The sequence below is a fragment of the Oncorhynchus gorbuscha genome, linkage group LG05 (assembly GCF_021184085.1).
Source record: "Oncorhynchus gorbuscha isolate QuinsamMale2020 ecotype Even-year linkage group LG05, OgorEven_v1.0, whole genome shotgun sequence".
In the NCBI taxonomy this organism is placed as follows: Eukaryota; Metazoa; Chordata; class Actinopteri; order Salmoniformes; family Salmonidae; genus Oncorhynchus; species Oncorhynchus gorbuscha.
Window position 1 is genome coordinate 71,020,011 of NC_060177.1, and position 16,742 is coordinate 71,036,752.

The 16,742-nt window shown below is 44.9% G+C and overlaps 1 protein-coding gene across 3 annotated transcripts in view; it reads right to left on the bottom strand.

Moving 5' to 3' along the window:
* LOC124036451 (calsenilin-like) overlaps nucleotides 1-16,742 on the bottom strand; it is a 71,067-nt gene that overhangs the window by 5,327 nt on the left and 48,998 nt on the right. For all 3 annotated transcript variants that reach the window (XM_046351055.1, XM_046351053.1, XM_046351056.1), the window contains 5 exons: nucleotides 15,628-15,752; nucleotides 12,707-12,776; nucleotides 12,309-12,487; nucleotides 12,108-12,212; nucleotides 11,882-11,944 (listed from right to left, as the gene is read on the bottom strand). In XM_046351055.1, the coding sequence (XP_046207011.1) occupies nucleotides 11,882-11,944; nucleotides 12,108-12,212; nucleotides 12,309-12,487; nucleotides 12,707-12,776; nucleotides 15,628-15,752 (542 nt within the window). The remainder of the gene's footprint in view (nucleotides 1-11,881; nucleotides 11,945-12,107; nucleotides 12,213-12,308; nucleotides 12,488-12,706; nucleotides 12,777-15,627; nucleotides 15,753-16,742) is intronic.

A 16,742-nucleotide genomic window follows, 5' to 3' on the forward strand; every position in this document is an offset into this window, starting at 1 on the left:
GGTATTCCGTTTTGGACAGACCCAGGCAGCATTTGTTTGGATTTGCCGTCAGCCCTGTAGCCTCCAGGCTCACGAGCACCGCCGGCAGACACAGGAGGTGGCTATACCAGTCCTCGCTGTGAATGACCACATCGTCCATGAGGTGTTGGAAAGTTGCCGCAGCACCATGCAATCCGAAGGGCATTCTCACATACTGAAAAAGCCCCTCCCATGTGGTGAAGGCAGTCTTTGGGCGGTCCTCCAGAGCCACTGGCACTTGCCAATATCCTTTCATCAAATCCAGGGCGGTGATGAACTTGGCCTTTCCTAAACGCTCCAAGAGTTCATCCACGCAGGGCATGGGATACGCATCGAAAGTAGAGATGGCGTTTACACCTCTAAAGTCGTTGCAGAGCCTCATACTACCGTCAGGTTTGGGGACCAGGACTATGGGACTGGACCACTCACTCGTAGATGGCTCGATCACCCTCATCCTCAGCATCTCCCTCACCTCATTCTTAGTGATGACTTGGCGGTCCTCAGGAATCCTGTAAGGCCGGATATGCACCTTCTTGCCGGGGTCAGTGTGGATATGGTGAACCAGAACATCTGTTTGTCCTGGGAAGGGAGAGAATACCCTGCCCGAATTGCATAATCAGCTTGTCTAGCCGTCTAGACTGCTCCGGCAGGGGAATTCGGTCATGGCGCACCTGTAGCAGGGCCTCCTCTTTTTCCTTGTCCTCCATGTCCATCAAAGCCACACCCTCCTCTCTTCCATGGTACTTCAGCAGGTTGATATGATAGAGTTGGAACTTCTTCCTCCTGTCAGGTTGCTTGATGAGGTAATTGACCGATGAGACCCTTTCTGTTATCTCGTAGGGCCCAACCCACTGCGCCATCAAGCGGTGTTCGGCCATGGGCACGAGTACCAGCACTTTCTCTCCCATGGTGAACTCCCTGGGTGTTGCTGACTTATCGTAGGCTCGGCCTTGAGTCTGTTGCGCCTTCTCCATATGTTAATTTACTATGGGTCAGACTGCCGACAGGCGGTCCCTCATCAGGGTAACATGTTCTATCGTCGACCGGAATGGGCATGGTTGGGCATCCCAGGTCTCCTTGGCTAAGTCGATGATCCCTCGACATGGCCGGCCGTAGAGCAATTAGAATGGGGAGAACCCAGTGGACGCCTGGGGTACTTCTCGCAGGGCAAACATTAAGTGGGGCAGAAGCATGTCCCAGTTATTCCCATCTCTGGACACCACTCTTCTCAACATGATTTTAATAGTTTTGTTCATGCGTTCGCACAAACTGTCTGTCTGCGGGTGGAATATGCTTGCGCGTATCTGTTGAACCTAGTATAACCGACACATGTCCTTCATCAATCGGGACATGAGGCGGGGCGGCAGGGTATCCTAGTGGTTAGAGTGTTGTACTAGTAACCGGAAGGTTGCAAGTTCAAACCCCCGAGCTGACATGGTACAAATCTGTCGTTCTGCCCCTGAACAGGCAGTTAACCCACTATTCCTAGGCCGTCATTGAAAATAAGAATGTGTTCTTAACTGACTTGCCTGGTTAAATAAAGGTAAAAGAAAAAAGAAAAAAATGAATGGGGTTCCCTGGTCAGTTAGGATCGTCTGGGAAGGCCCACCCGGGAGAACAGCATGAACAATTTCTTGGCGATTCCCATTGATGACATGTTGCAAAGGGGTATGGCCTCTGGGAACTTAGTAGCGTAATCTACGACAACCAGGATGTACTCGTATCTGGCGGATTTCGAGAGGGGTCCCACGAGATCCATAGCTATGCGTTCGAAGGGGGTCTCTATAATGGGGAGAGGAATCAAAGGACTGTGCAGGTGTGGCCGTACGCTGACATTGATCACACGTCCTACAATACCTGGCCACATCTAGGGTGACACGGGGCCAATAGAACCTCTGCATGATTCTGTCGATCGTTTCGCCCTGTGCCAAGTGTCCTCCTAGGACGTGGGAATGGGATGACAGTATCCCTGTATGGTCTAGGCACCATTAGTAATTCCTGTTTACCCCCCCTTCATTGCACAACCCAATGCAAGATACCCTCCCTGAATGCATAGTAGGGAAAAGAGGGCTCACCTGATCCGTCAACATTTCCTCATGACATGCCGTAGGTCTGGGTCTCTATGCTGAGAGGTGCCGAACTGTCCCTAAAATTCTTGGGGCAGGTAGACCTCGGTAGAGGGGTGGGGTGGTTGTTCCCCATCCCTGTCGGTGGTGTCCGAGGGGAATCTCTTCCATGTTCCCTCCTCTGATGGGGCTTCAAATATAGCCCTTAGCCTCTGGTTGCTCCTTCCTTCCTCCGTCGTATAAAACCTTTCGCAGGTGTCTTCATCTGAGGTTTCCTGGAATAGCTGTCGGAGACGTTGGGTCTGTATTCTTCCTCTGCTCCAGAGGACGAGGCCGAGGCTACGTTTCCTTGTAGGGCTACCACCTCAGGCTTGGACTTGGTTTTTTTCTTTCTCTGCTTTCCTGCCCCGCTGCGATAGCCCGGCTGTTGGCGTGTGATAGAGAGACCTGATCCCCTTTGTCCGGTGCATAACGTCATCTGCTGAAGCTCCTTATATAGGGGACAGTCTCTCCCAATCAATAATGGCACCTTCAGCTGGGGTACCTTCCCCACCCTGACTGTACACCTTCCTTTCGGGGTGAGAATGGACAGACTCATGGTGGGTAATAGTGGGTGTCTCCATGGATACAGGACACAGCTACTTTGTCTGGTAGCAGTGTTGCTGTGGTCACCATCTGCTCCTCCACGATCGTAACCATACTTTCAGAATCGAGAATGGCTACCACGTCTCGTCCTTCTATTCAAACCGGAATCTCTGGGACTGGGGATATTTCTGCTAACCAACAGAGGTGATCCTGCCCATCTCAGACTGGGATGCGTGGGGACGGGCAGCAATGACTTGGTGGCTATGGACTTGTCCTTTCTGGGACATTGTGGGGCGTAATGGTCCAGAGACTGGCATTTATAGCACCGACCCTGTTGTGTGGGTGATGACTTCTCCCACGTCCGGACCGGATTTGGTCGTTTCGGTGGCGGACGTGCCGGTGTCAAACAGCCTTGGCAGAGTTCTTCCGGTCCTCCTTTTCACAACTCCCATGTAGATCGGTATGTTTCCACAGCCTCGGCTATGGGTTTGCTTGCCCCATGACCCTTTCTAAGTCCCTGGGTAATTCCCTCAAAATCTTGTCCACTATGAGCGTCTCTACGACATGTTCTACTCCTTTCCCGGGCTCCAGCCATTGTTTCGTTAGGCGTAGGAGTGCGAATATCTGGGCACGGATGGGTTGGTCGGCCATATAGGTCCATTGATGGAACTTTTCGGCTCTATCTCAGGCGGTCAGCTGGTATCGGGACAGAATCTCGGTTTTTAGTCGCATAGTCGGCAGCTTCGCGGGGGTCCAGGTCATAGTAGGCTTCCTAGGCTATCTGGGTCAAAAGAGGCGCTAACGCACTCACCCATTCTGTGGGGGTCCACTCCTCCAAGGTGGCCGTCCATTCGAACGTCATGATGAAAGCCTCAATATCATCCTTTGAGAGACGAGGTAAGAGGTAAGCGGCTTCACTCTGCTTAACTCTCGGTTCTTCTCGCCGGCTCAGCTGTTGCTGCATGAGTTCTATGGTTGTCTCCAGTGCTGTGATCAACTGTTGTAGTAGAGCGTTATCCATCCTTCATGAATGGTTCCTCTGTGTCTACAGGTAGATTTTCGTTTTCCTCACTTATCCTTGTGTCACTCGTCCACATAATGCCCGCATTCTCCACCAACGGACCAAGTACTTTGAGGTTGCGGAAAGGTGGAATAAAAGAGTCAGGAGCAGGTTTTCTTAATTGAGGTATTTTTTTCTTCTCAAAACACTCCAACACAATCAAGGATGATCAACCAAGGAAAACACAAATCTTCTTCTTTACAAGAACAAGGAACACAAGATGAGTATCTTTAAACTATAACATAAATGACGGGTGTGTAACCACCTTAACAATCTGTTTGTGGAGAACCCTCTTTGGGTGGTGGTCCGGATCCGTGGTGGCCATTCCCAATAAGTAATTTGTCCTCTTCTTCTCTTCTTTCTTTCTTTTTTCTTTCACTTTTCTTTCTCCAGCTCCTCTCTGCTGGTTCCCTCCTCTCTCTTGTAGGGAAAAGAGAATAGGTCATTAGTACCGTCAGCTGTGCTTAATTGCCTCTGATCACCTTGACTCACATGCCAGGCTGGGCTACTATCCGTGGGACCAGCCTGCCCTCTGGTGGTCCTTCCACAGAGATGACAAGAAAAACTTGTGCCACCCCTACTGCTTTCTCTTGTTAACATGGTTCTCCAGGGTCCCAGTCTTACCCTAGTGACACCCTGTCAAGACAATCTGACATTTAGAAAATAACAGGGTTGGGGTCAATTCCATTTAAATTCACGTCAATTTAGAAAGCAAAACAAATTCATCTGGGAGTTTGTAGAATATTGTATTAATGAGACTTGATACGGCAAAAGTCCCACATTAAATATTGTAAATATACTTTAAATATGGTAAAATATTGTACAGTTATTATTCTTTGAAATACTATTTTTCATACACCGTTTAAGCTAGAAACGCCATTGAAATTTAAAACATGTAGACTAGTCAACTTTTTTATAACATTAATACTTACAAACTGTTAGGCTTTTTGTCCTCCCCCAAAAAATCTCATCCACTTTAATGCGATTTCTTCAACATTCTAAAGGTCCCATTGTTAAAAACTCACAGAATTCCAACATTCTATCACAGTAAACAACTTTTGACAAAAATCAGCTACTTTGCTTCTCTGCCATTCAAATCTGAAATTGGAACAGAAATATATTTTACAAATCAAATGATACAGCTGTTTTAGTAACCAGATCTGTTGTAACTTTCATGGGTTACAGAGTTCATGTTTACAGTTAATTCATTAAGATGTGTCTAAAGATATTATTTACAGTTATTTACAAGAGTAATTGTATTACATTTGAAGTGATGGAGAATGAGAACCTCAGTGGCTTGCGAAAGTATTCAATCCCTTGGCATTTGTACTATTTCGTTGCCTTTCAACCTGGAATTAAAATATATTTTTTGGGGGTTTGTATAATTTGATGCCTACCACTTTGAAGATGCAACATATTTTTTATTGTGAAACAAACAAGAAATAAGACCAAACAAATGGAAAACTTGAGTGTGCATAACTATTCACCCCCCCAAAGTCAATACTTTGTAGAGACACTTTTTTTGCAGCCATTACAGCTGCAAGTCTCTTGGAGTATGTCTCTATAAGCTTGGCACATCCGATTTTTGCCCATTCTTCAAGGCAAAACTGCTCCAGCTTCTTCAAGTTGGATGGGTTCCACTGGTGTACAGCAATCTTTAAGTCATACCACAGATTCTTAATTGGATTGAGGTCTTGGCTTTGACTAGGCCATTCCAAGACATTTAAATGTTTCCCCTTAAACCACTCGTGCTGCTTTAGCAGTATGCTTAGGGTCATGGTGAACCTCCGTCCCAGTCTCAAATCTCTGGAAGACTGAAACAGGTTTCTCTCAAGAATTTCCCTGTATTTAGTACAATCCATCATTCATTCAATTCTGATCAGTTTCCCAGTCCCTGCCGATGAAAAACATACCATGCATGCTTCACTGTGGGGATATGTTCTCGGGGTGATGAGAGGTGTTGGGTTTGCGCCAGACATAGCGTTTTCCTTGATTGACAAAAAGCTCAATTTCAGTCTCATCTGACCAGCGTATCTTCTTCCATATGTTTGTGGAATCTCCCACATGCCTTTTGGTGAACACCAAATGTGTTTTCTTTTTTTTTCTCTTTTTCTGGCCACTCTTCCATAAAGCCTAGCTCTGTGAAGTGTATGGCTTAAAGTGGTCCGATGTACAGATACTCCAATCTCCGCTGTGGAGCTTTGCAGCTCCTTCAGGGTTATCTTTGGTCTCTTTGTTGCCTGTCTGACTAATGCCCTCCTTGTTTTGGTGGGCGGCCCTCTCTTGGCAGGTTTGTTGTGGTGCCATACTCTTTACATTTTTTAATAATGGATTTAATGATGCTCCGTGGGAAGTTCAAAGTTTCGGATCTGTACTTCTCCACAACTTTGTCCCTGACCTGTTTGGAGAGCTCATTGGTCTTCATGGTGCCGCTTGCTTGGTGGTGCCCCTTGATTAGTGGTGTTGCAGAACCTGGGGCCTTTCAGAATAGGTATACTGAGATTATGTGACACAATCATGCGACACAGATTGCACACAGGTGGACATTATTTAACTAATTATGTGACTTCTGAAGGTAATTGGTTGCACCAGATCTTATTTAGGGGCTTCATAGCAAAGGGGGTGAATACATATGCACGCAACACTTTCCCCCCCCAAATGTTTTTTTAAATATTTTGAAACAAGTTATTTTTTCATTTCACTTCACCAATTTGGAATATTTGGTGAATTTCCATTACATGAAATCCCCCCAAAAATCCATTTAAATTACAGGTTGTAATACAACAAAATAGGAAAAACACCAAGGGGAATGAATACTTTTGCAAGACACTGTATGTGCAAGTGTTGGTCCCATGTTTCATGAGCTGAAATAAAAGATCCCAGAAATGTTCCATACACACAATAAGCGTATTTCTCTCAAGTTTTGTGCACAAATTTGTTTACATCCCTGTTAGTGAGTATTTCACCAATATATACAAAAAAAGACGAAAAATACAAAAAGTAAACGAGAGGACAACAAACCACGTCTGCACTGCTACGCCATCTTGGATGGCATCGTGTGGGCGAGCGGTTTGCTGATGTCAAAATTGTGAACAAAGTGCCCCATGGTGGCGGTGGGGTTATGGTTTGGGCATGCATTTTATTGATTGACAATTTGAATGCACAGAGATATCGTGATGAGATTCTGAGACCCATTGTCGTGCCATTCTTCCGCCACTGTCACCTCATGTTTCAGCATGATAATGCACGGCCCCATGTCACAAGGATCTGTACACAATTCCTGGAAGCTGAACATGTCCCACAATCAATCACAATCAACAGCCTGAGCAACTCTATGTGAAGGAGATGTGCCGCGCTGCATAAGGCAAATAGTGGTCACACCAGATACTGACAGGTTTTATGATCCAAGCGCCTACCTTGTTTTAAGGTGTCTGTGACCAGGCCTAATGAACTGATTTAAATTGACTGATTTCCTTATATGAACTGTAACTCAGTAATATCTTTGAAATTGTTGCATGTTGCGATTATATTTTTGTTCATTGTACATCTTTCTGTTCCATTGATTAGTATTGGATTACGCTATTGACTGCAAGTACCAGAATGCTTGGCGACAGAAAGTGGAAGTAGAACAAGAACGCTGCAATTATGAAGAAGTGACTAGTGATTAGCCTGGCTTTTGCTAGAAACATTATATTATTGTTTTGTAAAATTTAAAGTTGTAAAATGTAACGTGAACAAGTATTGTTATTAAAAGAAGCTTTCATTTTATAAGAAAAGTCTGGAGTCATTACTTTGAAGATAGTTATTCTATAGCATCAACTACATTTTCAAACTGACATTATGACCACATTCCTAGCAAATTAGACCAAAACTCTACTTATCTGCTTTACAAAACAGCAATCAGAATATAAATATAATCTACCAATCAGGAGATACAGCTGTTTTAGTATATATTTTAGTAATCTTGCTCTCTCTTTTTATGAAACCTTTATTTCCTCATATCTCTCAACAATACATGTTATTTTTAACCCTTAACACCTTGAATATATTTTTTGTGTTTCATTTCTCTGTTGGAAAGAAGCATCGTGTTTGGGTGTGGGCACACACCAATCAGAGTACTGAATTTCCCATCATGTTGGCCACTCTGATGAACCCTCATTCTGCCACTGACTCATTACTTAAGAACTACATATGCATCATGTAAATCAAGTCGTAACTGCATGTGAAAATTTCCTCCATTGTACATTTTTTTGATGGTGATCCAGTTAAGGAATTTAGCTTTAAACACAAGCTCCACAAACCCCGCTGGCTTGCCAGCTTCAACATGCCATCACCCTGCTTCCTCCATTCCTGAAGAGGGTGGCTCTAAGCATCATAATCACAAGCTCCACAAACCCCGCTGGCTTGCCAGCTTCAACATGCCATCACCCTGCTTCTTCCATTCCTGAAGAGGGTGGCTCTAAGCATCATAATCACAAGCTCCACAAACCCCGCTGGCTTGCCAGCTTCAACATGCCATCACCCTGCTTCCTCCATTCCTGAAGAGGGTGGCTCTAAGCATCATAATCACAAGCTCCACAAACCCCGCTGGCTTGCCAGCTTCAACATGCCATCACCCTGCTTCTTCCATTCCTGAAGAGGGTGGCTCTAAGCATCATAATCACAAGCTCCACAAACCCCGCTGGCTTGCCAGCTTCAACATGCCATCACCCTGCTTCCTCCATTCCTGAAGAGGGTGGCTCTAAGCATCATAATCACAAGCTCCACAAACCCCGCTGGCTTGCCAGCTTCAACATGCCATCACCCTGCTTCCTCCATTCCTGAAGAGGGTGGCTCTAAGCATCATAATCACAAGCTCCACAAACCCCGCTGGCTTGCCAGCTTCAACATGCCATCACCCTGCTTCCTCCATTCCTGAAGAGGGTGGCTCTAAGCATCATAATCACAAGCTCCACAAACCCCGCTGGCTTGCCAGCTTCAACATGCCATCACCCTGCTTCCTCCATTCCTGAAGTGGGTGGCTCTAAGCATCATAATCACAAGCTCCACAAACCCCGCTGGCTTGCCAGCTTCAACATGCCATCACCCTGCTTCCTCCATTCCTGAAGAGGGTGGCTCTAAGCATCATAATCACAAGCTCCACAAACCCTGCTGGCTTGCCAGCTTCAACATGCCATCACCCTGCTTCCCTCCATTCCTGAAGAGGGTGGCTCTAAGCATCATAATCACAAGCTCCAACCCTGCTAGTGCAGGGAAGCCCAACCCCAGAAGTAACTCTTCTTATCAACAGATGCAAGAATTTGATATGTGTTGTCCTAAGAATTCAACATTCTCTGTGTTGGTCTTGCCAAACCCCATTGTCACACCTCTGAGAAGTAGAAGTTACGTCATGTAGGTCTGATATCTGATTGCAGCCTAACTTAACTCAGGGTTTGAATCCAAACAACTCAGACACTGAATACAACAGGTATACCTTACCGTGAAATTCTTACTTACAAGCCCTTAACCAACAATGCAGTTCAAGAAAAAGAGTTATGAATATATGTACTAAATAAAAAATAACACAATAAAATAACAATAACGAGGCTGTATACAGGGGGTACCGGTACAGGGTCAATGTGCGGTTGTACAGGTTAGTTGAGGTAAATCGTACATGTAGATAGGGGTAAAATGACTATGCATAGATAATAAACAGCGAGTAGCAGCAGTGTAAATAGTCCGGGTGGCCATTTGATTCATTGTTCAGCAGTCTTATGTCTTGGGGATAGAAGCTGTTAAGGAACCTTTTGAACAGTCTATGACTTGGGTGACTGGAGTCTTTGACAATTTTTTGGGCCTTCCTCTCTCCACCCCATGGACTTTTGGGGCATGGCCTTTCAGGCTATGATTTCTTTCTCCCTGACCATGCTTAGAATAATGCCTTGTAATGCTTGTTAATGCCTTGTAACTTAAGCTTTATGCCTTGTATGTGATTCCATTAGTTTTACAAAGTAATTAAATACACTTATATTTAGAATCCATTCTCAGACATTTCTTCATTGCCTATTCCTGTAACTCAACCATAGTCTCTTGCATATTGCTAATTATCTTTATGTCAGATAAACATTTTAATAGGATAATTGCTTAGTCTTATTTTGAGTCACGTGATATATTTAGAATATACACATATCAAAAATGATTGCCCACTACACTGGCTTACCAACTTCAATAGATACTGTTGTGGGAATCTTCCTCTCCCTTGTTATAGACCTTTGTTTCCTCATATCGCTCAGAACATTAATGTCTTAAAAGACTAACAGAACATTGTGGCTTTGTGCTAGGACCCCAAAATGCTGATCCAGCTTTAAATAGGGGTTCTAGCACCGGTCCGAGCACATTTTTACGAAACAGTATGTTGTAAATCATATGTAGTATGATTAGTACACCGTGTGTAGTTTAAGTAAGCAGTAGGCAGATATCGAACACGGCCTCTGTAGTAGTCTAAAGACAGCTTGTGAATAGTCATTGCGTTCCAAAATGGCCACTCCACCTAGGGCTATAATGGCCATTTCCGCTTTGTCAAATTTAATGAAACTCAGCAGGATTGTAGAACCCACCAACAGGGGGTGGCAGGTAGCCTAGTGGTTAGAGCATTGGCCAGTAACTGAAAGGTTGCTGGATTGAATCCCTAAACTGACAAGGTAAAACAAAAACATTGGTCATTTTGCCCTGAGCAATGCTGTTCCCCGGATGCCGAAGATGTGAATGTCGATTATGGCAGCCCCCCGCATCTCTCTGATTCAGAGGGGTTGGGTTAAATGTGGAAGACACATTTCAGTTGAAGGCATCTCCCCCTTAACCCCCTTAATGATGGACTGTTGTTTCTCTTTGCTTATTTGAGCTGTTATTGCCATAATATGGCCATGGTCTTTTACCAAATAGGGTTATCTTCTGTATACCACCCCTACCTTGTCACAACACAACTGATTGGCTCAAACGATTTAAGAAGAAAATAAATCCCACAAATTAACTTTTACAAGGCACACCTGTTTAATGCATTCCAGGTGACTACCTCATGAAGCTGGTTGAGAGAATGCCAAGAGTGTGCAAAGCTGTCATCAAGGCAAATGGTGGCTACTTTGAAAAATCTCAAATATAAAATATATTTCACAAACTCAACTATTATTATGTTTAGTCACCCCACTAACAGAAAATGCATAATTCAATAAGATAATTGTAACGATCTGAGTATAGTGGGTGAGGAGTCAGGCGCAGGAAGCAGAGAGTTCAGGTGAGTGCTATTTTAATGTACAGAGAAACGGCGAACATAAGCCAACCCTCACAAAAACACAGGGCGTAAAGCACAAACAAATGCCCCAAACAGGGGGACTTAAACTGTCCAGGGAAAACCCACAAAATGGGAAAACACAAAACCCATAGACGTGTACACCAAACAGACGGTCACAATAATGAATCCCGCACAAGGAACCAGGCGGGCCGGCTGACTAATAAAGCCTACTACTAACTACCTAACTCAAAACAGGTGCATTCAATAAACACGTAAGGAGGGGGAGGAAATAATCAGTGGCAGCTAGTAGGGTGGCGACGACGAGCGCCGAGCGCCACCCGAACGGGAAGGGGAGTGTCCTTCGGTCGGAGTCGTGACATTAATATTGATAATTCCAAGGTGGCATCCTGAAAGATCACGAGAGAGGATACAAAACACTCAATGCACACAGTCACTAACTCCTAATCCTGCTCCCAGTCTGTTACGTGACTGGTGTGTCAGAGGGTTGGGTACTGTGGCAGTATAAATACACATTTCCACTGTTAAATAATTGTATAATTAATTAATTTATTTATTTAACCTTTATTTAACTAGTCAAGTCAGTTAAGAACAAAGTATTATTTACAATGATGGCCTACCCAGTGATAATCCAATGATACAAAAATATGATGTTGTTTGAATGTTGAATAAATTTGTTAAATGTGAAAAAGTTTGTAACTGAGGATGCTGCAACACTCCTAAAGGTGACTGGTTTCACAAATGTGTTATGAATGCCTTAGTTATAGCCACTACAATTAAAGTGTTAACAACATCTATGTATTTTATTATTTATTTCAAAATTGAGCTAGCGTACAGATGTGCTGAAATATTTTGTAATTGTGGTACCTTCTGACAGGTCTCGATGAACTCGTCAATGGTCACCACTCCATCTCGGTTTCTGTCCATTTTCTAAAGAAAGAAGAAAGGGAGGGAGGGGTAAGGGAGAGACAGAAAGGAAGGAAGTAAGGAGAGAGGAAGAGAGCAAGTTTAGTGGGTATCAAAACTTTTTTTTGGTGTTTGTATGAACAGTGTTTGCCTGTGTGTGTGTTTGTGCGCACAGCGCGGCACACACCTGGAAGAACTTATCCACATGTTCAGAGGGTGCCTCGTCCCGTACACTGGGGTACGTGTACCTGCCCATCATATCATAGATGGACTTCATAATAGCCAGCATCTCCTGAGAAAGAGAGTGAGAGTCAGTTTACCGTGATGTATCTAAAACTAGCCAATCATTTAGATATGCAATGTTTCTATAATAGCCAATCACAAGTACCTCTTTAGTGATGTATCCATCCTTGTTGATGTCATACAGGTTGAAGGCCCAGTTGAGTTTCTCTGTGACTGTCCCTCTCAGAAGAACAGACAGGCCGATCACAAAGTCCTCAAAACGAATAGAGCCGTTTCTGTCCATATCAAACGCATTGAACAGGAAATGTGCATAGGTGGTGGCGTCTGTAGGATAGAAGGAGGGAGGGAATGAGAGAGGGGTGAGGAGATGAGGGAGAGGGAAGGGGGAGAGTGTTAGTGGTAGGAAGACATTCAAATAATCAGCAACCATAAGCTTTTCCTGGCATTTTCATATAAATCTGCCAGAGTCGGGTGTACTATTATCATATCCCAGGCACATGGAAACAGAGAGTCAATGGAGATAAAGTAGCACTCTCCTCTCACCTCCTTGGGGAAAGAACTGAGAATAGATGGTCTTGAACGTCTCTTCATCAACCAAACCACTGGGACACTCCTACCAGAGAGAGAGGGGGGAGAGAGGGTGGGGTGTACAGGGAAAAGCCATGTGTCTATTATTATTAAAGTATGTATACTCAAATCTACTCGATCACATTTATTTATCATTCTCATGTAAACCTCCAAACTGCCCAGAAATAGAGATCCAAGCTCAACCTCTAAGATGGCGCCGAAGAGGATGACTGACGTTTTACATGTTCCTAACCAAATGTGCTATCTTGTTCGTTTTTTTGCATTGTTTGTAACTTGTTTTTTTACTTATTTTGCACATAATGTTGCTGCACTGTCTCTTATGATCGAAAAGCTTCTGGACATCAGAACAGCGATTACTCACCACAAACTGGAAAAAGCTTTTTCCTCTAACGAGTCCGACGAGAAGGATATACTGCTCTCCCGGGAACAGGCCCAAATCCCCGTCATTTGTGTTAAAAAAAGATGGAGGAAAAGAGGACGCAGATTGGGCTGCCGTCTGAGAATCCGTAGGTGAGCAAGTAAACTCACACTGCCTTCTGTTCTACTTGCTAACATACAATCATGGGAAAATAAAATTGATGACCTACAATTATGATTATCCTACCAACAGGGCATTAAGAACTGTAACATCTTATGTTTCACCGAGTCATGGCTGAACAACGACACGGATAATATAGCTGGCAGGATTTTCCATGCACCGGCAGAACAGAGATGCTACGTCTGGTAAGACTAGAGGTGGGGGTGTGTGTCTTTTTGTCAATAACAGCTGGTGTGCAATGTCTAATATTAAAGAAGTCTCGAGATATCGCTCGCGTGAGGTAGAGTACCTTATGATAAGCTGTAGACCACACTATCTACCAAGAGAGTTCCCATCTATATTATTTGTAGCCGTCTATTTACCACCACAGACCGATGCTGGCACTAAGACCGTACTCAACCAACTCTATAAGGCCATAAGCAAACAAGAAGCACTAGTGCTCCTAGTAGCCGGGGACTTTAATGCAGGCCCCACAGTGCAGGCCCCAACCAGAAGCCATGGATTACAGGCAACATGTGCATCGAGCTAAAGACCAGAGATTATGCTTTCAAGGAGCGGGACACTAATCCGGACGCTTATAAGAAATCCCGCTATGCCCTCAGATGAACGATCAAACAAGCAAAGAGTCAATACAGGATTAAGATTGAATCCTACGACACCGCCTCTGACGCTCATCGGATATGGCAGGGCTTGAAAACTATTCCGTACTACAAAGGGAAACCCAGACACGAGCTGCGCAGTGACGGGAGCCTACCAGACGAGCTATAAATGCCTTTTACGCTCGCTACGAGGCAAGCAACACTGAAGCATGCACGAGAGCACCAGCTGTTCTGGATGACTGTGTGATAAGCCGATGTGAGCAAGGCCTTTAAACAGGTCAACATTCACAAAGCTGCCGGGCCAGATGGATTACTAGGATGTGTACTCAAAGCATGCGGGGACCAACTGGTAAGTGTCTTCACTTACATTTTCAACCTCTCCCTGACTGAGTCTGTAATACCTACATGTTTCAAACAGACCACCATAGTCCCTGTGCTCAAGGAAGTGATGGTAACCTGCCTAAATGATTACAGCCCCGTAGCACTAATGTCGGTAGCCATGAAGTGCTTTGAAAGGCTGGTCATAGCTCACATCAACAGCATACTCCCAGATACTCTAGACCCACTCCAATTCACATACCACCCCAACAGATCCACAATCTCAATCGCACTCCACACTGCCCTTTCCCACTCGGACAAAAGGAACACCTATGTGAGAATGCTGTTCATTGACTTCAGATCAGTGTTCAACACCATAGTGCCCAAAAAGCTCATCACTAAGCTAAGGACCCTGGGACTAAACTCCTCCCTCTGCACCTGGATCCTGGACTTCCTGACGGGCCACCTCGAAGGGGGTAAGGGTAGGCAACAACACATCTGCCACACTGACCCTCAACACTGGGGCCCCTCGGGGGGATGTACTTAGTCCCCTACTGTACTCCCTGTTCGCCCACGACTGCATGGCCAAACACGACTTCAACACCATCATTAAGTTTGCTGACGACACAACAGTGGCAAGCCTGATCACCAACAACGAGACAGCCTATCGGGAGGAGGTCAGAGAACTGGCAGTGTGGTGTCAGGACATCAACCGAACAGGCCCCCATTAACATCAATGGGGCTGTAGTGGAGCGGGACGAGAGTTGTCCACATCACCAACAAACTATCATGGTCCAACCACAAAAAGACAGTTGTGAAAAGGGCGCAACGAAACCTTTTCTCCCTCAGGAGACTGAAAAGATTTGGCATGGGTCCCCAGATCCTCAAAAAGTTCTACAGCTGCACCATCGAGAGCATCCTGACTGGTTGCATCACCGCCTGGTATGGCAACTGCTCAGCATCTGACCGTAAGGCGCTACAGAGGGTAGTGCGTATGGCCCAGTACATCACTGGGGCAAAGCTTCCTGCCATCCAGGACCTATATTAACAGGCAGTGTCAGAGGAAAGCCCGTAAAATTGTCAGAGACTCCAGTCACCCAAGTCATAGACTGTTTTCTCTGCTACCACACGGCAAGCGGTGCCGGAGCACCAAGTCTAGGACCAAAAGGCTCCTTAACAGCTTCTACCCCCCAAGCCATAAAACTGCTGAACAACTAATCAAATGGCCACCGGACTATTACACTGTTTATTTTTACTTTAGTGATTTGGTAAATATTTTCTTAAACTGCGCTGTTGGTTAAGGGCTTGTAAGTAAGTATTTCACGGTAAGGTCTACACTAATGTGACAAATAAAGTTTGATTTGATTTGCAGTCCCAGTCCCACAGCATCCCCAACCCATCCTCTCTGTTCCACTACGTACATTCTTGAAGCCCCTGTATAGAGACTGGAGCTCCTTCTTGGTGAACTTGGTCTGAACCTGCAGCTGGTCCAAGCCTTCTGGCTGGTGACGAACCGTAGACAGCTCCAAATCACTCTCACTACTGTCTGTAAACAAGAGAAAAGTGGGAGAGACGGAGAGGGAAAGAGAGAGGGAAAGAGAGGGAAAGAGAGAGAGAGAGAGAAGGGGATAGAGAGGAGAGGGAAAGAGGGAGAGAGGAGGGAAAGAGGGAGAGAGAAAGGGGAAGACAGAAATAGAGGGATGGGTAGAGGATGAGTGCATGGCAAGCAGAGTAAGAGAGGAGAAGGAGGGATAACATGTAAGGCGCAAGATCAAGAAAGAGATAGAATAAAAGTAAAAAGAACGAGACAAAACCAAAGCGAGGACTCAAAATGAGAGGGAGGTACCTTCTTTTATAATGTGATCTTTGCGAAGAAACCCATTGATATGTTAGTGTTCACTGATTAGATTTGAGTGAACAGGTGCCAGATTAGTAAGAGTGAAAACTTGAATCCAATTAAAGCCATGACTAAGAATGTTGACTATAAGGCTGTTTGAGGTGTATTAGTCCTACTTGTTCAAACACAGTAAGAGAAAGCACTAAGACTGGGAGAAAGAAAAGCAAGACGTCGATCAAAGAGGACGTGGAGTTTCTAAAAACCATACTTGCCATCTTTTAACACACAAAACAGAGATAGTGTGTGTGTGAGAGAAAGTAAGAGATAGAGAGAGATGTAAAGACAGTAAATGGAGTAAAGAGAGGATCGGAGAGACAGTGAGAAAAGGGAGGGAAAAAACAGAGAACATGGTCAAGTCAAGTCAGACATTGTGGAATACAATTACTGCCTCGGGAGAACAAAAGAGGAATAGACAGAATCTTCATAAATGCAGTTTGTTGCCCTCTCAACCTCCACCCTCCCTCCAACCGCTCTCCCTTCCTCTCCCTCCATCTTACCTCTCTCCCTTCCTCTACCTCCATCTTACCTCTCTCCCTCCACCCTCCCTCCAACCCCTCTCCCTCCAACCTCTCTCCCTCCAACCTCTCTTCAAACTCTCTCCCTTCCTCTCCCTCCATCTTACCTCTCTCCCTCCCTCTC